General features: G+C 41.2%; 2 protein-coding genes across 7 annotated transcripts in view; both read left to right on the top strand.

The window, feature by feature from the left end:
• The window catches only part of PDLIM3 (PDZ and LIM domain 3), a 30,871-nt gene extending 30,002 nt beyond the window's left edge, over positions 1-869 (top strand). For all 3 annotated transcript variants that reach the window (XM_005226000.5, XM_005225999.5, NM_001034646.1), the window contains one exon: positions 157-869. In XM_005226000.5, the coding sequence (XP_005226057.1) occupies positions 157-346 (190 nt within the window). In that variant the 3' untranslated portion in view covers positions 347-869. The remainder of the gene's footprint in view (positions 1-156) is intronic.
• An 8,627-nt stretch (positions 870-9,496) lies between these two features.
• CCDC110 (coiled-coil domain containing 110) lies at positions 9,497-24,687 on the top strand. 4 transcript variants are annotated; one of them, XM_059882330.1, is made up of 8 exons: positions 9,504-9,614; positions 9,937-10,041; positions 16,845-16,900; positions 17,332-17,397; positions 18,540-18,650; positions 18,745-18,804; positions 19,481-21,566; positions 24,379-24,687. In XM_059882330.1, exons 1-8 carry the CDS (start codon positions 9,605-9,607, stop codon positions 24,399-24,401), a joined length of 2,517 nt encoding a protein of 838 aa, XP_059738313.1. In that variant the 5' UTR covers positions 9,504-9,604; the 3' UTR covers positions 24,402-24,687. The 4 variants fall into 4 exon arrangements, with proteins under 4 accessions (XP_024842201.1, XP_059738313.1, XP_059738314.1 ...); XM_059882331.1 differs by having other exon boundaries at positions 22,131-24,687; XM_024986432.2 differs by lacking the exon at positions 24,379-24,687 and adding an exon at positions 21,870-21,935.
• Positions 24,688-25,056: the final 369 nt, after the last annotated feature.

Below are 25,056 nucleotides of genomic sequence, written 5' to 3'. Positions count from 1 at the left end.
AACTGCATCAGTTTCACAGCTGCGCCCAGTTTTATAGCTGTTCTTTCCTGAATGTGAAACACCTGCCTTATCTATAGTGTTGTCTCCCTTTGGGTCATGTTTTTGGCTCTATGTGTGTGTTTGTGTGTTCACGAGGGTCTCCTTTTTCCCCACCAGTGGTGCGGTTGTGAAAGCGCGGGACAAATACCGGCATCCGGAGTGCTTCGTGTGCGCCGACTGTAACCTCAACCTCAAACAGAAGGGCTACTTCTTCGTGGAGGGGGAGCTGTACTGTGAAACTCACGCCCGGGCCCGCATGAGGCCCCCGGAGGGCTATGACACAGTCACCCTTTATCCCAAAGCTTAAGTCCTGGCAGAACGAGCTCGCACACACCCATGCGCACCCACACAGGCTGGTATTAATGGCTTTGGGGCAGATTTATAGCAAAGTGCTGACGCCAAATCTAGAACCAAGATTTTAGACACTTACTGTATTTTTAGGAGAAAGAATGGGAGGTACCTGCCTGCTGTAACACAAACATGCATTCAACTGTTTGGGGGGGAGCTTAGCAATAACTTAATGGCATTTAAAGCAATAATTTTTTCTTGTCATTCTCCACAGTTTACATTTATATTATTATGACCATCAAACATGTAAACATCAACATATTTGGGGAGTCCAATTGTCTTTCCTTAACCAGCTGATTTTGCAATTCTAGTAAATACCAAATGACAATCTTGTATTCTAACAAAACCTGTAGTGTCTGTTATTTGTTTCAACAATTACAGTGCATGTCAGGGAGAAATTCTCTAGATCTCTCTAGTTTCATATTCAGTCATACTGCTGAATGCAACATAACATAATAAATACATAAAATATTTAAAAAATACCTAATGAAGTGGCACTTGCTGAATTCAGATAAAATCAACATTCCAATGAGGGAACCCAGTCCTAACTTGCCATGTACAACTCAGGTTGTACATGAGTGACAACTCGGATATTTTCAGGAAAAAAATATGGTTTCTTTAATTTTTTTTTTTTTTTGGTTTCTTTAATTTTTATAACTCATTTGCTCTTTCTTATGAACCCACAGTTTCTGCTGATTGGAGGGGAAGTTTTAAATTTGCTAGTTAAAGGTGATACAGTCTCAGATTAAAACAGTTTCTGTTGCTTTGAAATAGTCTTTTCATTTTAAATGTCTCTCAGATAAATATTCAGACTCCATCAAAGCTAGTTCTTTATTCTCAAGGCTCACCACCACCATCTTCTCCTTCCAAAGATGGCACCTCCAAGAAGAGACATTCAGGGGACCCTCTGGGGAGGAAAGAGGCTGCTGCTCTCCTGGGGTCCTGCTTGTATTCTCTGCTGAAAATCCATGGTTCCACTTGTGCTGTTTTCTCAACATAGTTGGAACCAGGCAACAAGCCCAGCTTTACCACCACCTCCAAAAGTCTCTGCTCAGCTTTCTGTGGAGTCATGGTTTCTTTGCATCTCAGACACGAACCCCATCTGGCCCCTGGCTCAGCTCAGGCACCTTGCCCTTCACCATGGTGGTGCCACGGCAATGCCCCCTGACGCGCATGTCTTACCTACTTCCCAAGCTCGTCCCTGGGGACAAAGAAGACGTTACGAAACCGTCCTCTCCAAGTATAAACCATGGGAACCAGCAGGCTGGGGAGGTGGGGACGGTCTCAGGCCCTTGGTCTCACCCCCTTATCACAAAGCCATGTCTACCCGACTGCAGCTGCTGCCTCTGGGCTGGGAGCAAGGACCCTCCTATTGTCCCAGATGGAAACCAGGGCCTGTGTTGTACTGCTCTGGGATTCTCCTACACTTCTCTGGTTATTTCTGACCCTGACCAGTCTGGGGTTTTGAACTAGTGACACAAGACAGAACAGCTGCCCCACCCCTCGGGCCATTTGAGATGGAAACTGGAACCCCTGCACCAAAACACAAATTCGTTCAAGGAGCAATTCCAAGAAAATAGAAAACGATGCGATCAAAGATATGACTGTATTCAAACACATTACTTTTTTGGTTCAGATGTTATTTTTAAATTTTTTTTTTTCTGGGAAGGATATAATCTTAAAAGTTTGGAAGCTAGAGAGCAAAGGAGTGGTAACTGATTTAGGAAACCTGAGAAAGTTAAAATCCAAAGCAGCAATGGAGAAAACTGAAGACTCAACCCAGAATCTTGAAAAGGCGAGGGAACTGATAACATAGGCATTTCTAGACTAGAGGATAAAGGTGGGGTTAATGATAAGGAGGGTCATGGACAAGCTGTTTGAGAAGCACTTAATCCCCACTGTGTCTCCTCTCTGCCCCTCTCTCACACACCCATAGCCTTTCCTGGTGGAAGTTTGCCTCGTATTATCTGGAGAAAGTAAAACAGCATCTCTGGAGTCAGGAAGCAAAGTTGAAAAAGAAGTTAAATAAGAATGAAAGACTCATGAGAAGAAAAGTGTACATTAGACATTATGCTATACATTAATGCATACTTTATGTTAGGTATCAGACAGTATTTTCCTTAAAATTATATTTTACATATTTTATAATGAAGTTCTTAAGTTCAGATGTTCAATAATGAGGGGGAAAAGTAGTACGGTTTGAAAAATAGTAGTAGTATGGCTCTAATCTGAAATTCTGCAGCCATATGGCTTAAAGCTGCTAATTCAGTCTATGTGACTAAGGTCTGTGATTATTACTGTTTAGTCACTAGGTCGTGTCCAACTCTTTGCAACCCCGTGGACTGTAGCCCATCAGGCTCCTCTGTGCATGGGATTTCCCAGGCAAGAATACAGGAGTGAGTTGCCATTTCCTCCTCCAAGGGATCTTCCTTACCCAGGATCCAACTCGTGTGTCCCGCATTGGCAGACAGATTCTTTACTGGGAAGCCCCAAGGCTTACGAAGCAAATTCTCAAATCGCATGTCCATTATTTTTAATTAAAATTATTCGTTGATGATTAAATCTAGAATTTGAACATAAAGATAACTTTATGACAATTAACCCGTAGAAATGAATGCAATATAAAAATCATTTTAAAACATACAAAGTACAGGGTGAAAATAGCAATGTTATAATGGAAAGGAATTAAAACTTTTTAAAAAAGTAAACAAATAAGAAAGCAATATTTCTCCCTGTATTAACACTTTGTCTTTCAATAATGAATTCACACCTGGGCTTATATAGGAATTCATGCCACAAACAAAGAATGCCAACCCGTTTTTATTTAGCTCTCAGAATACTATATCTTTGGAGAAAACAGATTAGTCACTGTTTTTATATTTATAAGCTTATTAAAACCAGCAGTGATCAATGAAATCATCTGTTTAAGAACTCTAGGCTCATGATTAACTAAATTGCTCTTTTTTCAGAGTAAACCCAGGATAGAGTTGCTACACCCTCTACCAATGGGACAACTGTTTGAATAAAAAACAGTTCTGGTTATCACATACATTTGCACCTGTGTAAGCAAAGTAAAGTTAATGGCTAATATGATATGCAAACAGTTTATTTATCTCTACATAAGATAATCTAAAGTTTGTCCATCACAGGAACATTCCAAGATAGGCAGGATGGAGCTTGGGGGTTCTTCTACTAACAACCTGAGTTGCAAAAGTTTGTCAAGCTGTCCTTTAAACAGATTTGATTCTAGCCTTGAGAAACTACTACTTTATAACCATTACTCTTTATTATCATGTCATCATGGCCTAATGTCCTTTCTTTTGCTTTTTTTGTCCTTCTGCTGTGCTATCTGAATCTTAAGCATCAAAAACAAAATTGGAGAAAGATTGAGAGCATTCAGATAATTCAAGCAAATAAACCATTTACTTGATCTACATGAATATTTCAAAATAATTGTCTTAAGCTTCTATTCATGTTGGAGAGCACTCAATACTTGGTTGACCCCCTACCAAGTAAGATATGTTGACACTGAACCCAACGAAATGGATTTTTGAATACATTGGCTATATTTACAAACTGACATTTTCAAGCTAGCTAGAATGCTTCATGTGATGAAGGTTAAAACAAAGCACCTATAAGAAGTGGTTGCTTTATCATAATTTCTTTCATTCAAATTTTGTAGTAATGTTATTAATCACACTTCAGAAGAACATAAAATGATTATATACAAATTGTTTCTGTGCCAAGGGCAAGAATATGTTGCAGAGTTTCAGACCTACCTCTTATGAGATCAAATTCCCATTTTATCTCCTTTCCTGAAGTGGAGGGGATTGAAAAATTACCCGTGAATTACCAGTGTGAATTACCTGTCGTGTGTATATATGCCAAAGCGCACGTGTATCTGTGGTTCACTAAAGCACCAAGCTTATGCTTCCAATGTTGCATGCAAGAGCCTGCTTTGTGTACCATGATGCCTGGGGCACATGCTGTTCCGCCTACCCCTTCACACATCTGGGCTCCAGATGCGGCTGAGTTCCCAAGGCTTTCAGCCTTGTCCCTTCCGGAACCCTGCTTCATGTCTCAAACCTTGTTGCTCCTCCACATGAAGACAGTCCTTGATTCCAGCGCTGCTTCTGCCAGCCAATGGAAAAGACTAATTGCCGCTAACAAGTACTATTAATTTTCTACTGCCCCCTTTATGTCAAATCGAATACTTGTGTTTTGTTCTGAAGACAGCCCTTTAATCTAAAAAAAAAAAAAAAGACTTCAAGGGTAGGAATTCTAGATATATGGGAAAAGAAAGTTGGAAAAAGAACTTGAGGAATAGAGTAATGGGCATGATCTGGACCAATAAGGACCAAGTCTCTCTCTCTCCTTTTTTTTTTTTTTTTTGACTATGCTATGGACAGAGGAGCCTGGTAGGCTACAGTCCATGGGGTTGCTGAGGGTCAGACACAACTGAGCGACTTCACTTTCACTTTTCACTTTCATGCATTGGAGAAGGAAATGGCAACCCACTCCAGTGTTCTTGCCTGGAGAATCCCAGGGACAGGGGAGCCTGGTGGGCTGCCGTCTATGGGGTCGCACAGAGTCGGACACGACTGAAGCGACTTAGCAGCAGCAGCAGGTCTTTGTTGCTGCACATGGGCTTTCTTTAGATGCTGCGAGTGAGAGGGGACTACTCTATAGTGTGGCACATGGGCTTAGTTGCCCCAAAGCATGTGGAATCTTCCCGGACCAGGGATCGAACCCATGTCCCTTGCATTGGCAGACAGATTCTTAACCACTGATCACCAGGGAAGTCCGGACCAACAGTCTCTTTGACCTTAGGAAGGTTTGTCCGATCTGTAGAGATGATGATACTGAACTTGGCTCTCTGACAGAGGCTGAAGAAATAGGGAATGCACGTTCTCTGAAATGAGGCACTTCCATTAGATAAGGCTGTTTGTGAATCTTACAGAGGGTGCCTATTTTTCCCACTCAGTCTTTCTGTGTCATGGACTCCTCAGCCTGCACGCATGCTCACATACTCTCCACCATGCTAAAACTCTCTCTTTCCCTTATATCTATTCCTTCTCAAGCTCCCTTGATAATCCTCTCTTTAGTACAGGCAGATCAACTCCACTTTCTGAGTGTCCCCACTACACCATTTGTAAGTCCCCTAAGGCAGCAATCAACTTCCTAAGAGCCAAAGCTACTGGCTATTCTTACTGAGTTGTGGGGTTTATTCTCCTATATAGATGAAATCAGGTTAAAATTAACTCTAAAACATAGCTAAAGATGGCTGTAGATTTGCATTTGCACGTAGTAGCCTTTGAGATGGTCCAGTAGCCATCCAAGACGTATAAGTTCCCCTGACCAAAGCACTAACTGACCAAAGCACTAACCTTGTGACAATTGCCCAAATTTACCATGTCCCTTGTGGCTCAGCTGGTAAGAATTCACCTGCAATGTGGGAGACCTGGGTTTGACCCCTGGGTTGGGAAGACCCCCTGGAGAAGGGAAAGGCTACCCACTCCAGTATTCTGGCCTGAAGAATTCCATGGACTGTATAGTCCATGGGGTCACAAAGAGTTGGACAGGACTGAGTGACTTTCACTCGCTCACTTGGTCACTTTTTCAAACTACTATAGACCTCAGCTATGATTAATGATAGCCTTGTGATCTCAGGTTTTTAAAAAGATCTTCTGGAGCTAAAACCCCAGAAGTATTTCAGTCTGGTAATAAATTGCTAAGAATAGATTTGACTAGCTTGTTTTTGTGCAAGCTCTTGAATTTGTTCCAGATTCTTGATTCTGCAGCTGTTAGTCAACAGGTGAGAATGGATTCTGTAAGAAGAGCTACTATTTGAAGATTCTTAAATATTGTGACTCACAGATTTAAAAAAAAAATTGGCAGTACAGATTTTAATTCCAACCTTTAGCAATGAGCTTCACAATAAAAAATAAATAAATAAATCAGACATTTTCACAGCAGTTTTCTGGACTAACTGACATGTATGGCCAGAGAAGGCATATCCCCTGACAGAAAATTCTCCACTCTCCACATGATATGAGGTCAAATGAAATAGGAACAGTCTCACCATACTTAGAAAATAGTACAGGTGACATGTGACACCATATCAGGGAAACAAACTTTTAGTTCTAACATTAATATTTATACCTCCTCTATACTTTTGTAAAATTTAGATGAAATGTTGTCCTATATCATAAAACTGTGATTTGCTATGGGTAAAAAATAAATAAATAAATAAATTTGTGGCAAAACTAGGATTTCAGAATCAAGAAGTCTAGCACTGACCAGTTAGGAGAGTTTTTGAAAAGTTCCTAAACCTTCCCATGTTTCAGTTTTTCCCATGCAAATCTGGAAAATAACATTTTTCCATGAAATTCCACACTTCTCAGTACCACGAAGTATAAGCTAAGAATATTTCACCAAAAACTTAATTATTGGGGCAATAATTACACTAGGGAGGGAAAAAAATTGAGCATCCCTCAGAGTAAGTGTTTTGATTCTAAACTTTGCTCACCAATTTCAGCTGGGATGATCAACCTTTTCAGTGTCACAGGCCCAGGAACTATGATAGGTGGGGCCACGAATAATCAGATAAGACTTCCCTGGACATACATTCACAAATGCAAGCAGATCAGATCAGTCACTCAGTCGTGTCCGACTCTTTACTCCCAAATGTGACCAAATACATCCATTTTTGGGGTGACAGTTTCTCTCCTTAACCATCCAGTTTCTCTCTCTCACCAAAGAACAGAGTCTCCATGTGTCTCTTGGTGTGAAGCCCTCACAAGGGGCCTCTTCTGAGGGGATACCATTCATATCGTAGACACTTTAATTATTAAAGATATTTTTTAAATGTATTATAACTTTGTTGGCTCCAAAGATAAGCTTGTTGTATATTAATGATAATGATTTTTGGACAAATAAATTATTTTTAAAAGTTATTCTTTAGTTTGCAAAAGAGAAATGAATCTTGTAACCAAATGATCTTGTTGCTGCTGCTGCGTCACTTCAGTCATGTCCAACTCTGTGCGACCCCATAGACGGCAGCCCACCAGGCTCCTCCATCCATGGGATTTTCCAGGCAAGAGTGCTGAAGTGGGTTGCCGTTGCCTTCTCCGAAATGATCTTGTTGACCTAACATCTAAAATCAACTGAACTTCTAAGTAAAGAACTGCTGCTCTCATTGATGAATTGATTGGGAAGTATCTTAAAATTAGAGTAGACATCTACTGAAATTAGCACACTGGCCAACTTTGAGTTTTTGATACTGTAACTCTTATCATCTGCTTTTTATATCCTGTACTGAACGGTATGGTTGAATCATCCCATTTAAATCCACAAGTAATTTCTGTGTGCACATCTGCCATCCTAACCCACAAACATTACACAGACAAATCAGCTATTGTAGAATATTACATTATATTATCACATTATTAGATATTAATATTTGCTGCTGCTGCTAAGTCGCTTCAGTCGTGTCCGACTCTGTGCGACCCCATAGATGGCAGCCCACCAGGCTCCACCGTCCCTGGGATTCTCCAGGCCAAGAACACTGGAGTGGGTTGCCATTTCCTTCTCCAGTGCATGAAAGTGAAAAGTAAAAGTGAAGTCACTCAGTTGTGTCCGACTCTTAGCGACCCCATGGACTGCAGCCCACCAGGCTCCTCCATCCATGGGATTTTCTAGGCAAGAGTACTGGAGTGGGGTGCCATTGCCTTCTCCGAGATATTAATATATGATGTTGCATAAAATAAACTATTTTATAGTAATTTCTTATTTGTTATGGAAATTTCATTAGTATAGTGATTAACTTCCTAAAATGTGATGCTTTTTTATGACATTCTCCCTTCAAAATACTGAAATTTATTCAGAAGAGTAATTTGACAGATACATTGATGAAAACGTTTGCAGCTCTTCAGAAAAAGTTAACTTTGTCACCATCAATCATCAGTGGAGAACCTAAGTTCTCAAAATTACAGTTTGCTAAAACTGTCGACAACACCACAAGAAAGACTGCCAAATCTTCCAGAGGCCATTTCTATAGGCTAGGAAACAAGAAATTTACAGCTAGCAAACAATGAAACTATGATAAAGAACTTCATTTCCATGAAATCGAGGCACATAATTATTACATAATAAATTATTCCATCATGACTTGAAATTCCTTACTGTGACTTAAAATCTGAACTTTCAATTATTTTATATTCCATCTGTAATGGCTGTTATCACAAAATAATAACATATACTCATGTAATAGTTTCACTTAAAGAGCTCCATTTTCTGATGGGCAAGGGATTGACTGTGGCCAGAGTCAGCCCGATCTTTACTTGAACAAGCCCCCGTTTCCAAGGCAACAACCATCTTTTACAAGTGGTTTACCCAGGTTCACAGGAAAGCAGCACGCTCTACAAATGAAGATTGGCGCCTCCGCGACAGCTCTAATGTGTACATTTCAATACCCTGGTATTGTAAGTTCATTACTGGAAATAGGGGTCTTTTAACCGCAGCAAACAGATGTCCCTGTCTAAGATAGCTTGAATCCCAAGTCGCTGAAACTGACCTGACAGATGGGTTGAAACAAGAGGAAGAGAACAGAATAAAACAATGAAATGGCAATCAGAGAGATCAGAGCAGGCGGGGAGTTCCTAGGTGTCTGTGTCTCTCCAAACACCCGACTCTGTCCACACAACTTAGGCTCAACAGGTGCTGCGTTAAGTCAGAGTCTGATCAATTTCTAGATGAGCAGGGGAGACGCGGGGGGCAGGGAGGGGGGCGCCCTAATGAGTTTGTCACTGGATTTGGGGGGCACAGCGAAGGTGGGTGGAGAAGGTAATGGCAACCCACTCCAGTATTCTTGCCTAGAGAATCCCATGGACAGAGGAACCTGGTGGACTGCTGTCCATGGGGTCGCAGAGAGTCGGACACGACTGAAGCGACTTAGCAGCAGCAGCGAAGGTGGGACCTTCCCAACACGCGACCGTTGCAGGCGCCGCTCGGGCGGGGCGGGCGTTTGGGATCCGGGGCCCCAGACCCCAGCGCGCATCTTCCTCCTTCCCACCCCCACCGCTGCGCGCGCCCCCACTGCCCCTCGCGTGGTCCCCGCCACCCCGTTGCCAAGCAACGAGATGTCCGGGCTAGAAGCAACCGAGCAGAATGCCTGGGAGGAGGGAAGGCAGTTGGGAAGAGGCCTTGAGTAGCAGAAATGAGCCCGGGTAAGGGGGTGGGACTGGCCTTTGAAGGGGCGCCCTGGGAGGTGGACGGGTACTGGAGAGCGCCGCCTCCCAGACCCCGGCCCCTTCACCCCCAGAGAGAGTCGGGTCCTGGGTGCGGATCTGCAGGACGAGCCGCGCACCTCCGCTGGCCAGGAGGAAGGCATCCAGGCACCCGCCCAGCCTCTGGCCCAGCGCGCCCTCCGGTGGCCGCTCAGCGCGCCCGCGCCCCGCATCCCCAGGCCTCGTCTCCCTCCTCCCCAGGCCTCGTCTCCCTCCTCCGGGCAAAGCCAAAAGGCTGAAGCCCAGTGCTGTTTTGTTACAGAAAAGCGTCCTGAGGAAGAGGATGAGGTTGACTGCGTCCTCCTTTCAGCATCCAAGATCCTAAATTCTTCTGAGGGGATAAAGGAAAATGGTAGCAGTGAAACAGGTAAAAAAAACCTCCCGGCCAAGCTCGGCCCGCAGCAGTGTTTCTGCCTTTTTACTGTAGCAAAACTACAATAAATGACGTAGCAACCAGTACGCAGCCTAAATCCCCGGGCCCAACTGGTGTACTTCCGGTAACTGTTCAGCTGGTACTAACAGTAACTAACACGGAATATTTCCTTTGGGCCACGTACGGTCCTGACCACTTAAATGGATCAACTTAATCTTCACAACAACCTTATGAAGTAGGTACGACTGTTCTTCTCATGTTACAGGCGAGGGAACTGAGTGAGGCACAGAAAGGTTAACTAACTCCCCCAAGGTCACACAGCAAGTGACAGAGCCAGTATTGAGCAGGGTAGCTGCAAATGTCCAGGCCTTAACACACCTGCTACACTCTTCTGCCTCTCTGAATATCAAATAAGAAGTTGCTGATTTTTATGGACAATCACTAAAAAGGATTCTTTCCAAAAGAACTTTTTATGGTAAATATCTGCGGACTACTGGAAGGCTGTATAGGGAGGGTGTTTGAAATAATTAAAGAGCTGCAGTTTTCAAGCTCCATATAAACCATGAATAAGATGTGTGGGGGTGGGGTGGGGCATCCGAGCACACTGAAGTTGGAGTCTGGCTTCCTCCAGAGAGGCTGGAGGAGGCTCCAGGGCTCTCAGAGGGGCCTGGTGTTCATGAGAGATGTCAGGTGAGGGGCAGAGCACTGGGGGCGGGAGGCCATCTGTAAACTGATGGGCCACCTTCGGATCTACGGTTGCCCCTAAGCCACACAGGACACGTGGCCATCCCCACGCAGAGGGGCTGGGAGAAGTAACCGGAGATCTGAGGTCAAGAAGGGTTTGTCCACCTTCAGAAACCAGGGACCTTCACAAAGGCTTTGTCAAGGGCTCTGAAAATAGGGCTGGCACAGCCATACCCTTGTAGACAATGACAGCGGGATGCCCGTGACGACCAGGACAAGCCATACCTCAGTGGCCCCCACGGGAACAGTGGGCTGACCTGACCCCTCTCCGCTCTTCTGAGCACCGCCCATCTTCTGGGGGGAGGCCAGGCAGGCACCCCTGTGCAATGTGTGGGTGGGGGTGGTTCCAGAAGTCCTGACCCAGGGAGAAGTCCTCACAGACTGTTTAGACAGTTCCACACCACAGGGAGAGCATGTAAGGTCAGAAGAGACTGAAGGACTTGAATTTGGCAAGACTGTGTGTTCTCTAACGTGAGCGAGATGTAAGGCTCTGGAGGAAAATGCCAGCATTCACAGAAAATGACGTTGCATACAAAATAGCACATAGGCTTGGCTGAGAGATCCTGTCTTACTCACTAGAGCGTGGTGCGTATAAGGGCAGGGGCTCAATCAGTGAGAGATATTCCAAGTCAGATGTGATGAAGGATGGCAGGGATCTTCTGCCTAAAGCTAAAGACGAAACTCGGATGTGTGACCCTGTGCCCTGCCCTCTTTCTGTTCTCTTAGCTACATTTCATCATCACCAAGAGGTCTGTTCTTTGGGTGCTGACCAACAGAACATTAACGTGATTTGCATAAATAACACCGAATTACAATGCCCTGCAATAGTTCTCAGGTCTCTGAACTTAAGTAGTTAATATATGAAGTGGTGAAGTATATGGAATGTCAGAGGTGGGTGGGGAGTGGGCAATTTTATTTCAAACAGGATGGGAGGAGACTTCATTAGCAGATGACATCTGAGCAAAGGCCTGAAGGAGCTCAAGGAGTTGTCAGTGCAGATTTCTGGGGAAAGAACATTCTGGGAAGAGAGAACAGCAGCTGCAGGGGCCCTGAGGTGGGAGGAGCCCTGGTATGTTTGAGGAATAGCTAGCGACAGGGGCAGAATGAGCGAGGAGGAGGAGGAGGATGGCAGGAGGGTTCAGAGAGGAAACTGGGCTTTGCAGTTCCATGTAGGATGAGAGGGCTTGTTCTGAGCAAACCAGGAAGCAGTGGAGAACTGGAGCAGTCATCCCTGCTCTCCATCTCAATTAGAAATTTTAAATTTACCAAACCATCATCATATTGATAACATCCTTGCTGCTACAGTAATATTAGTAAAGTTTTCTTGAGTACTTACTGTATACCATGCACTGTGTAAGGCTTTGCCTAGAAACTAGACACTGAGCCCTCACGGCAAGCGTCTGGTGAAGTCAGGCTTCCAGCCCAGGCAGCCTGGCTGCAGAGCTCCCGGGACAGCGCCTTGTGCAGGGACATACCCTCCCCTGTGCCCTACATTTCCCCATAGGAGTTACTCCCGTCCTACACACTCTATCCTCTGTGCCCCTCACTAGAAGGGAAGCTTCACATGGGCAGAGATGTTGCATGTTTTGTTCAACTTTAAGATTGCCAGCACCTTGGACAGTACTTGATAGATAGCGCTGTTCAAAAACAGTTGTTGCATGAATGAATGAAGGCTTGGATGGAGCAGCTCACAAGGCTTCAGAAAACAATTCCTTCTAGGAGTGAATGGGAATTGCCGCAGCAAAATTCAGTGTTTGAACCTGAGAATTAAAAAGCTTCAATTACAGAGTATCTAACATCATATATAAAATTATTACCACATCGCATTTTAAAAATTCATTTGTTCTTCCTGCTCCATTAGCTACAGCTATGTCCTTAAAACTTTCTCTATACGTTGAATGGGCTGGCCTGGTGGCTCAGTGGTAAAGAATCCACCTGCCAATGCAGGAGACTTGGGTTTGATTCCTTGGTGGGAAAGATGCCCTGGAGAAGGAAACGGCAACCTACTGCAGTTTCTTGCCTGGGAAGTCCCATGGACAAATTTGGTGGGCTACAGTCCAAGGGGTCATACATAACTTAGCAACTAAATAACAAAAATATGTCTACTATGACATAAGCTCCTTTAGACTTTAGAATAAATTCCCCATATCTTTACCTAAATTATCTCAAAAAGTATCCTGTTGCAAACTATCTTGTTTTTAAATTCTGACATTTAAATATGAAACAGCTAGAGAATTTAAATTGAATCTAATCTGAATAATATTTCTTTCAATCTGAATAGAGATTAAGCCTCTTCAGGACTGGCACCACATCTTCTACTTAGTCTAAATACTTCCCAATATTGTACATTTAGCAAGGACTTAATTAAACTGTGACGTGTGATTCTGTTCCCTCTCCTGTGCTTCATTCATAACTTCTCTTCCAATTCTAGAATCACAAAATCCTATGTGGTTCTTTAAGTATTGATGAATTTTAAAATTATCTTCCCGTTGGGAGTAAGGAGCCAGTGTCTCTGAAACTCATAAGAAAAATAAAAAGTTCTTTTGATAGCTTTTTAAAATAAATGACTCTCTCTGCCTACCCTGTATCTTCACTGAATCATCAGAACTTTGGTGGAGAAAAACACTCACTCACTGTGTTTTACTGTGGTCATACTGTGGATCTCAATGCTATTTGGAAAAGTTACACTATTTCCCCAGAAAACACTTTATCAAGCCCTCTGCAAGATAACTGTTTCACTTTTCTTGTTTCATTAAATCTCCAGCACCCCTCACCACTACCTCTCAATGGGCAACATGATCTCATACTGTATGAAAAAATTAGAAGCAGTCAGACCCAAACACCCTGACCCTCAACCTTAAATTCTGCTAAGCTACCTGGCTGTGTCCCGCATTCTCTGCTGCCCCACTTCCATGGGAGGACTGTCCCTGCTCCATCACAGGCCATTCCCTCCAGATTATATCTCTCCTGGAATTCTGTAGTTCTTAATGTTGGCCTCATTCTCCAGAATTCTTTTTCGTCTCCATTTCCACTACATGGTTTCCACAGCAAGCAGGTAGATTAGACTCTCTCTAGTTAAAAAATTTCTTGGACCTTCATATCTCTTCCCCCAAATGCCTGTCCCCGCCAGGCACCTTATCCACTGCCAAAGTAAAACCAGAAAATGCTGCATATATATATATATAATCTCCAGTGCCACAAACCTCCACCTTCCACAGGGGAACAAGATGGAGGGAGGGAGGTCCATGTAGAAGCCGTCTAGAAAGGCCATGCTCTTTCCTTAAGATCTTCATTCGCTGTATCTCTTGAACAAGTCTTTGGATTTCTTTTTGCCCCACATTTCTTACTCCATCTTAGCAAAAGGAGTCCTTATATTTAGCCGTAAACTTGCAAGTCCTAACAAGACAAAGGAAATCTGTGCAGAAAAGGGAGACTGTTGCTGCGGGTGCAGGAAGAGATAAAACTGTGAATAGGAAATCCATTAAGAATAAAGCCAAAGGCTGGGAATATTTACAACAATAATATCTTATCTTTGGGTTTAAATAGTTTTGTGAGAATTATAGTTACAGAACAAAGTGTGAACATCATGAAACGTGAAAATAATATCACTATCAAACATCATGACAACTGGGGAGGAAGGACAAGGCCAATTTTTTCATCATTTACCCCCTTTTTTGGCACGGATGGAGTGAATCACACTGAATATTCACATCAGAAATGTATGTTATTTGCAGGCGGCTTCTTTACCTGCTGAGCCATCAGGGAAGCCCCACTTAAAACATAAAATTTCCAATTTCTTAATCTGTTTCATGACCCATTTCCAATATTTTAGAGGGCTCTCATAAGAAATAATCTCTCATGTAGTGAGTAAAAATCTGAATACTAGCAATACATTTGACTATTTGCGGTTTTATTTTATCAAATATAAGTCTAATATTATTATTTAAAAGTAGAATGCGTAATATGATCCCATTGATTGAAAATCATTTGTTTTTTCCATGTATGTGTCTAGAGAGCTGACTAAAGGGTGGGTACCTAAAATTTTGTTGTTGTTGTTTTTCAGTCGCTAAGTCGTGTCTAACTCTCTGTGACCCCATGGACTGCAGAACACCAGGCTTCCCTGTCCTTCACTGCCTCGGAGTTTGCTCAAACTCATGTCCATTGAGTCAGTGATGCTATCTAACCATCTCATTCTCTGTCACCCCCTTCTCTTCCTGCCATTAATCTTTTCCAGCATCAGGGTCTTTTCCAGTGAGTAGGCTCTTTGCATCACTTGGCCAAAGTATTGGAGCTTCAGCTTTAGCATCGGTCCTTCCAATGAATATTCAGGATTGATTTCCTTTAGGATTGACTGGTTTGAGCTCCTTGCTGTCCAAGGGACTCTCAAGAGTCTTCTCCAGCACCACCATTTGAAAGCATCAGTTTTCCAGTGCTCAGTCCTCTTTATGGTCCAACTCTTTCACTCATACATGACTACTGGAAAAACCATACATAGGTTTGACTATACGGACCTTTGTCGGCAAAGTGATGCCTCTGCTTTTAATATGCTGTCTAGGTGTGTCATAGCTTTCCTTCCAAGGGGCAAGCATCTTTAATTCTGGATGGTGGGATTCTAAGTGATATATTCGGAGAAGGCAATGGCATCCCACTCCAGTACTCTTGCCTGGAAAATACCATGGATGGAGGAGCCTGGTAGGCTGCAGTCCATGGGGTCGCTAAGAGTCGGGCACTACTGAATGACTTCACTTTCACGCATTGGAGAAAGAAATGGCAACCCACTCCAGTATTCTTGCCTGGAGAATCCCAGGGACAGAGGAGCCTAGTGGGCTGCCGTCTATGGGGTCGCACAGAGTCGGACACAACTGAAGCGACTTAGCAGCAGCAGCAACAGGTGATACATTCTTTTCTCGTTTGCATTTTGATCTATTAATATTTGAGTTCATCAGAAGAGGTTATTTTATTTTATTTATTTATTTTTAAAATTAATTTATTTTAATTGGAGGCTAATTACTTTACAATATTGCAGTGGTTATTTTAGAGTTTGAAAAACTTTGGGATGCCTTACAGGACTGGTCCAGACCTTAACTTGAGTTCCTTTTTTCCTCTCTGAGACGAACATTTCTGACTACCATTTTATTCCCAGTAAGATGCAAAGCTGGGCAGTAACCAGATGGACTCACTGTCCATCCCTGCTCTGTGATGAAGGTGGGATTCTTCAGTTGGCCAAATGACTCCAGGTTGTGAACCAGAGCTGCTCTCTCAGTGATAAGGGCCAGATTGGGACGGGATGGGAGGGATGACGCTTTGCAACCAGTTTCTATAACATCTGGCAGACTTTCATTCCAAAGGAGCTATGCTGAACTCTTTAGAAACCTTCTCCTAAATATCAGAAATTGCCAGCCTAGGGGGAGCATTCTAATGTAACTCTCATTTCATTCAGGACATGTTTTTAAAATTTTTTAAATAAAAATTTTGCATTTGTCATGAAACTTGCAAACATTATATAGTCTCTCCTCTACTGCAGATCTATGATCTGTTTTTTAGGAAGGAACACATGGATGTTTATAGCACTTTGCTTAAGAACACAATAAGACCTATGTTCTATTAATCCAAACTGTTTTCCAGATTAAGGAAGAAAAACATCACATGGCTGTTTCATAGACACTGAGACCCATATAGTACTTTGCCAAGGGTCTCCCATCATATGAGAATTGTTCATTTTTATACCAAAAAATATATAGTTTATATCCCTGAAACAAACAAAGATATCTAAGTTTCAGAGTAGTCTAAGTTTGGTGTTACAAGTTAATGATTTATTATAAAAGTAAAACCACTGTTACAACGTCAAGTAGGTGCAGTATTTTAAGTCAGATGAAAATTATTTCTTAATTCGTTATACTGGTAGCACTGGGTTTATCCTAATGTGAACATCAGTCATCTCATTATCTCTTTGCCTCACCATCCAAGAAAGCTAAGAGATTGCTTTCCATTAACATTGTTTAAAAATAACAATTAAGAATTAAATCACATCATTTTTCAATTTTACTTTTTAGAACACGGCTGTGTATCAGAATCAGAAAATCAAATCCAACCACAATCAGCATTGAAAGTGAGTATATTTCATTTTATTTTCTCAGAAAACCTGTGTAAAGTCTGATCTTTCTCAGAATACTTGAGAGTGAGCAAGAATGATTAGTAAGCCAGCCACCTGACCCTCCACGTGATCCCTGTAATAGGCAACTTTGGGGGATATTTTTTTTTAATTCTAACAAAGTGTGCATTCATGCGTGCTAAGTCGTTTCATTCGTGCCCGACTTTGTTCGACCCCATGGACTAGCCTGACAGGCTCTTCTGTCCATGGGATTCTCCAGGCAAGAATACCAGAGTGGGTTGTCATGCCCTTCTCCAGGGGATCTTCCTGACCCAGGTCTCCTGCATTGCAGGCAGATTCTTTACCATCTGGGCCACTAGGGAATCCCATAACAAAGTGTATGTTCACCTACAGATGTTCAATTCCATCCCTGTATAACTTTGTTATAGGCCCTTCAGCAACAACTGGAATCGTTTCAGGCTCTCCGAATACAGACTCTGCAAAATGTTAGCATGGTATGTTTCTTTTAATTTACATAGAAAATATGCAAACTGAGGATACCATCGTACATGTCTAAGCTGACGACCCCTAGCCACTTGATTACTTGAAACTAAATGTGATAAAATAGATCTGCAATCTATTCTAGACTCCAAATTTGGAGGAAACTACATTGTTATACCTGTATTTTTTTTTTTAAGTATGTTTAAACTGCTACCTATATACAGTCTAAAAATAGGAACTCTCGTCATAAGTGATACAAAATCTAACTCAAAGTAAGGGGAAATTGCACTTTGTTAGATCTGGCAATGAAAACCCCAGGGATAGTGCACTTGGGGATGGCTTTATCTGTGTGACCAGGACTACATCATCCAAGAACCAGCCTCCCTCCTTATCATGGTTCTGCTTTTGACAGTATCGGATTCTCAGACTCCAGGTGGTAGCAAAAGGGTTGCTAAAAGTTCCGGCCTTTATCTTTCCAGGCTCCAGTTAGAGAAGAGACTGTGCTTTTCTCTCTTAGCAGTTTGTCCTGATTCTGATGGCCCCCCATGCATTCTTGAAAGCAGTCCCTGTTCAGAGGGAGGCAACGCCCTAACTGGTCACATGCTCACCCCTTGGAGCTGGAGGGGGGCTCTCTACCACCGCCAAAGGCACAGGGTCTTTATCCAGAAGAAACAAGGGGTAGTGTTAACAGGACAGGGTGTGGATTCTGGGGGTACAGAACACAACACATACAACTGGAGGCCCTATATAAACTTCACCCTGTCATTCCTGTACTAGAAGCAAGAGCGGGGAAACGGGAAGAGAAGACAAAAGCCTCCTGAGGCTGACACAACAGAGTCCACTCTGATGACAAAGGTCAAGGATCTCTGATTTATTCAACAACATAAAAAACAAACATCTAAAGTTATTTTAATTCAGAAGATTCTGCTTTCCTCAGTTAAGCCTTTCTCATTTTATAATCACATAGTAAAGGCATGCTTTTCTTAGAGTCCTTCAATAGAGATTACAGTAATTTTAATTTAATTTATATTTTATATGATGGTCAATTTTTATGTGTAGGAAATTTAAAGATATCTTTTAATTATAATATCTATTATTCTTGTGCATTCATAAGTTTATAAATCAAGGTCTGATAGTCTTAATTTGTCTTTTAAAGGTACAGTCTGAAATCAGTGAAATATTGAACAAAAGTATCATTGAAGTAGAAAACCCACAATTTAACCCAGAAAAAAATCTAGTATTCGGCACACACAATGAAACGGCTTTGGTATGTTCTTCAACATAGAATCATTTCTACATTTCGGTACTTCAGAAATGTTACAACCTTTGATCTTCATCTTTACATTTCCCCTTCTTCACAGGGTGACTGGATTGTCAGAGGTGAAAATAAGGAAACTCCTGTCCTGAAAACCCTGAAAGATGTATGTTTTCCTCCTCCATACTTCTACAATTTTCTTGTTTCTCTTAGAAGAGCATAGGAAGGGCATTTAACTTAGTCCAGATATCTAAAGATTCCCAAGTAAACTGAAATGCAAGGCAGCTTTTATAGCCTTTCTGTCCACTTATGAGTTCTCCTACTTTTAGGATTGACTTAGACCTCTGAGTTCTCTAGAACAGGTCCAAACCAGACTCACTGTGTGTCTCCACTTATTAGAACTCACATTTCCAGAACAGTCACAGCCCTAGATACACTTGAAACTAGGAAGACAAGCTAAGGTTGACATACAGAAGGAATGAAACTTTTCATTTTCTTTAAACTTCCCTTTGAACTATGGCTGCTGTCTTCCCCATCAAGGTATGATGGTCTCTTGAGAAATGTTGGATTTCTATTTCTGAAATTGAGGGGTTGGCCCTGCTATCTCACTACTTAAGAAAATAAGTATAATTTCTAAGCAAACTGTGAAAACCAGAGTTACAGGTCTGTAATAAAGGTAGAGTTTCCTGCAGAAAATGAACCATACTTGTTAGGCTTCTCTGCTGCAGAAATGGAGAAAATGTTCATTCTGGTTGTAAAAATATATCCTCCCCAAAATATTGTCTTAATTTGTTGGTCATGTGGCGAATGATAGTACATAGTATGATTTTTATTTTTACTAGCCTATAGAGAATCAAGAAGAAACCCTTTCTACAGAGAAAATTCATCATTTTGAGGATTCCAGAACTCTTCATTCAGCAGAAGAAAAATTCAGTAGTGATAGTATTGACAGTCTTCCTCAAAGTATAGATGTTCCATGCCAGATACATTTCAAGGACACATTACCTCTGAGAATTTCGACAGATAATTCAGCTTCAGAAAATTCTGACGGGTTGAAGAATTATAATAACTTTTATAATTTTCTACCTAATGTACCTCAAAATGGGATGTCTCAAGCTGAGACGCTAATTCTGGATAAGTCCAGAATGACAATGCCTTTTCTCAAGAATGGATTTTGTGAAAATTTAGATGATATTTGCCATTCCATTAAACAAATGAAGGAAGAGCTTCAAAAGTCACATAATAGGGAACTGGCACTTACAAACGAACTGCAGACTTTAAAAGCTGTTCCAAGGCATGGGAATTATGACCTGCCCCCCGTTCACAAAGAAAAAAACAATTTCATTAAGGAAGAAAATATTGAAAGTAACTTAAGTGAAGATATAAAATCAAAGAGAATTTTGGAATTAGAGGCATTAGTAAACAAATTGCTCCCACTTAGGGAAACAGTGTCAAAATTCCATGTGAATTTTTGTAGGAAATGTAAAAAATTATCTAGGAGCGAAATACACAGGGGAAAAAGGAATGAGAAAAACAATAAAGAAATTCCTATCACTGACAAGAATATTGCAGATTTAAAACTCCATTCCAGAGTCCCGAGACATACATTGGCATTCATTGACCCAACAAAATATGAAATGAAAGACAAAGAAAAACAACCATTTACAGTAAAACAAGGATCAATAATATTTGAAAATGAGAAAACATCCAAAGTCAATTCTGTTACTGAGCAATGTGTAGCAAAAATTCAGTACTTACAGAATTACTTGAAAGAATCTATGCAAATACAGAAAAAAGTAATGAAACTAGAGAATGAAAACCTAACCCTTAAAACAAAAATTAAACCTCTTGTCTTTACCACACAATCTCTGATACAGAAAATTGAAATGTATGAAAAGCAACTTAAGACACTGGTTGAAGAAAAGAATACTCTCCAGTCCAAGTTAACTAAAACAGAAGAAGATGGCAAAGAATGTCTTAAAGAATTGAAAAAAATAGTTAGTAACTATAATGTTCTCCAAGGACAAAATAAAACCCTCGAGGAAAAAAACAGTCAACTTTCTTTGGAGAATCAACAAATCATAGAAGCATTAGATCAACTAAAAAGCAAGGAACACAAAACTCAAAGTGATATGGCCATTGTCAATAATGAAAACAAACGATTGAGCATAGAAATGGAATCAATGAAAACAAATATTCTATTGATACAAGAGGAAAAAGAAATGTTAGAGAAAAAAACTCACCAGCTTCTAAAGGAAAAAGGGGCACTGGAAAATGAACTGAAAGAGACCCGCCTAGAGACAGCGCAGCTGAAAGAGAAAGAAAGATTGGCAAAAATCGAACAAGAGACACTTCTTCAAATAGTAGAAACAGTTAAAAATGAAAAGCTTAATCTTGAAACCACCTTACAAGAATCTACTGCTGCGAGAGAGATGATGGCAAGAGAAATTGAGGATATTCAAACATACCAATCTACTGCGGAAGAGAATTTTCTGCAAGAGATAAAAAATGCAAAGTCAGAAGCAAGTATTTATAAGAATAGTTTGTCAGAAATGGGCAATGAATGTGAACTGTTATCAAAAATGTTAATGGAAATTAAGACCGATAATCAGCTTCTAAAAGAGGAACTAAAAAAAAATAGTCAAGAAAGTATAAAATTTGAAAACAGCATCAGTAGACTTGAGGAAGACAAAATACTCTTAGAAAATTATGTAAGAAGTATAGAGAATGAAAGGGACACCTTGGAATTTGAGATGCGGAATCTTCAAAGAGAATATTCAAATCTAAGTGAAAAAATCTGCAGTCACCATATTGACCTCTCAAAAATGGGTCACATTTCAAGGAAAGATAAATTCCATTTTGACATCTATGATATTTATGAAGACACCTCTAGTCCTGGGAATAGGCCTTTAGCCCTTGGTTTGAAAGGTATGTATATCTTGGTGGATTCGTAGAAATGTGTTTAAAATTTCTTTTGTCTATCAGGCATTAGCCAGAGGACAGTAATAAGAAGGTGAACACTATTTTTGTAAGATTTGTATACAATTCATTACATAGTCGAATTACTTAGAGATTTTGATCCTTTGATGAGATGTGTTATTTATACGACTTCTATATATTGTATATGGCTAAAGCAACTTTGGTAGCAAGCAGGAAATTTTTTTAATTATTATTTTTCCACAGTACACTTAGCAGTCCCATCTTTTCAAAAATTCTTTTTTTTTCCCCCAGGAACTGCAAGTAAACTGTATCAACTGCTTCCATCCAAGACATGTAAATAAATTTCTGAAAACAATATTTCAAAATCTTTCATCCAGGTGCTTTTTTCAACAAAAAGCTTTAAATTTACCTCCACATATGATCATGATTACCTTATAATTGATTGGGCTAGTTTTTAATTAGAAATTGGAATTAGGTATATATTCTCATGCTGTCAAGAACTATAAATACCTTGAGACTCTATCCAGTTTGTAAGCTAATAATGTGTTACAGCCTGACGCGGTGTCATGGGTTCCAGTGGAAGACATGAGAATCCTGGATCAGAGACAAAGGAGCTTCTTGCTCACAGCAACAGCAGTAGGCAGAACTTTCCCACGGGTTCTTCCAATTCCAACAGGCAACATGAAAAAAGTCACACAGTGGTTAGTTCAAGAGAAAACTCTGAGCTTTTCCTTTAAATACAGTAACAGGTCAAATAGCCATTTTAATGTTTTTATTTGCTAATTCCATCTTCTCTACCATTATGGGGTTCATTTCTATTGACTGATTTTTCTCCCGGTTGTGGGTTACATTTTCCTGCTTCCTGGCATGTCTAGTAGTTGTGTTTTGTTTTTAAACTGGAAGATGGATTAAAAAAAAATAATAATTGTATTTACTTGTTTATTTTTGGCCATGCTGGGTCTTTGTTGCTGCACAGGCTTTTCTCTAGCTGCGGTGCGCAGGCGACTCTAGCACGTAGGCTTCAGCAGTTGCTGCTCGCGGGCTCCAGGGCACAGGCTCAGTAGCTGTGACATACACAGGCTTAGTAGCTCCATGGTATGTGAGATCTTCCCAGATCAGAGCGCGCAACTGTGTCTCCTGTATTGCCAGGTGGATTCTTCACCACTGAGCCACCAGCGAAACCCGGATTTTTGTGAATTTTACATTGTCGAGCGTCTGATTTGGTGTCTTCCTTTACAGATTGTTGGACCTGGTTGTGCTGGGTTGTGCTTACTTCTGTTGGAATTGGTTGTGCTTAATTCTCTTTCAGTCAGATCCTTATGAGCCTGGTTTTTTAGACTTTTGTTAGGGTGGGTGCAGAGTAGCCTCTAGCCTACCCTAGCAGCTCTGGAGCCACCGCTGAATGCAGAGAGATGGGAACACCTTAGCCTTGGCTTGTTTGGTGACATTTATCACTATGTAACTTAATGAATTTTTATTCATTTATGTCTACCTGGAAAAAACTTAGCTACTCTGAGACAAATGTATTCTGATCTGAGGCTCATGATACCCCTGATACTGTCTTTGAGATGTTCATTCCACACTGTCCTTTGGATAGGAAATAAAAATCTTAAATATTCCTTTAGAAAACTTTTTTCAGTCTTTAAAAATTTATTCTTTTAGAAAAAAAGTAAACAGTGATGAGGCATGAAATAAAAATATACGTTTGACAACAGGAAAACTTCTCTGTACCCTCTGAATCCCTTTCAAAAGTCACATGTGTATCTGGATTGACTTGGCTTCTCCACCGTTAGAAAAAATTGGGTCTAGAAGCAGAGCACTGCAGCCTCTACACATTCTGATTTTCCGCTCTGGGAGGCCTAGAATGGCAGAGGGACGAGTACTAAGAAAAAAACCATGAATCAAAAATAACTCCTCCAACACATTGTACTAATCAGTTCAGTTCAGTCGCTCAGTCGTGTCTGACTCTTTGCAACCCCATGGACTGCAGCACGCCAGGCTTCCCTGTCCATCACCAACTCCTGGAGCTTACCCAAACTCATGTTCATCAAGTCAGTGATGCCATCCAATCATTTCATCCTCTCTCCTCCCCTCTCTTCCTGCCTGCAATCTTTCCCAGCATGAGGGTCTTTTCAAATGAGTCAGTTCTTCACATCAGGTGGCCAAAGTATTAGGGCTTCAGCTTCAGCATCAGTCCTTCCAATGAATATTCAGGACTGATTTCCTTTAGGATTGACTGGTGTGGCCTCCTTGCAGTCCAAGGAACTCTCAAGAGTCTTTTCCAACACCACAGTTTAATTAATAGATACTGTAAACTTCCCTTTTATTTTTTTAAATTTTATTTTATTTTTAAACTTCACATAATTGTATTAGTTTTGACAAATATCAAAATGAATCCGCCACAGGTATACATGTGTTCCCCATCCTGAACCCTGCTCCCTTCTCCCTCCCCATACCATCCCCCTGGGTCATCCCAATGCACCAGCCCCAAGCATCCAGCATCGTGCATCGAACCTGGACTGGCAACTCGTTTCATATATGATATTCTACATGCTTCAATGCCATTCTCCCAAATCTTCCCACCCTCTCCCTCTCCCACAGAGTCCACAAGACTGCTCTATACATCAGTGTCTCTTTTGCTGTCTCGTACACAGGGTTATTGTTACCATCTTTCTAAACTTCCCTTTTAAATACCACCACTACCCCACCCCAACTGAATGAGAACTATTGAGAGATACCTCACTATGAATTACAGGAATGTATTTAAATCATAACTTTTAAGAACAGATTTTTTTTTAAGTGATAGGGCCAGTGAAGAGGTAACATGGGAAGGAAGAGGATAAGACCTAGAGAAGCAGCTACAGAAGAGAATGAGAGAACACAAGGACCAACTTCATCCATTGAAACCTGGCCATTTTGTATAAGATACCGAACTGAAAGTGCATCCCCAGTCTCCCATCCCCCACACCCCCCCCCACACCCTCACCAACCCTGCTCAGCCTGGGGCTGCCACTGGCAGATCTGATGCTTTATACGGGATATACATAAAAGGCACCACACCACATTAACCGAGCTATCTGCCTCACTATACAACGCATGTATATGAGAATCTATTAAATAAGACTGGATCAGTACTTCCCTGATGTTAAGAATGCTTTAATGGACCGAGACACTTGGATAGCTGTCAACTCAACCTCCAAATACCTCCGAGAAGGAATAGCAAAATAAGAATTTACTGTAAAGCAACTACACTCCAATAAAAATTAATCTCAGAAAAAAAAAAAACAACAGAAAAACGATACCACTTAATAGAAAAATAAGCATTCATTGTGCACGTTCTACCCCTCCAGTCCCCATTTTCATACCTACCCTCCAACTCGGCAATATTTTTAATGTTAGGAGCAAAATATGTCAAATTAAAGAGTACACTTTGAGATTTTATAACAGTTTCAAACAGTCCTAAACATCTCCTCAGAAA

Source organism: Bos taurus, chromosome 27 (genome assembly GCF_002263795.3).
Source record: "Bos taurus isolate L1 Dominette 01449 registration number 42190680 breed Hereford chromosome 27, ARS-UCD2.0, whole genome shotgun sequence".
Lineage (NCBI taxonomy): Eukaryota > Metazoa > Chordata > Mammalia > Artiodactyla > Bovidae > Bos > Bos taurus.
Note: the sequence above shows the minus strand (reverse complement) of the source record. Positions and strands in the feature narration are given on the sequence as shown.

What these genes read in the sequence shown, in the direction of transcription:
- CCDC110 (XM_024986432.2), top strand. An exon ending in CACACAATGAAACGGCTTTG is followed by an intron (nt 18,651 to 18,744) that starts GTATGTTCTTCA and finishes CCTTCTTCACAG; the next exon opens with GGTGACTGGATTGTCAGAGG. An exon ending in TTTAGCCCTTGGTTTGAAAG is followed by an intron (nt 21,567 to 21,869) that starts GTATGTATATCT and finishes TTTTTCCCCCAG; the next exon opens with GAACTGCAAGTAAACTGTAT.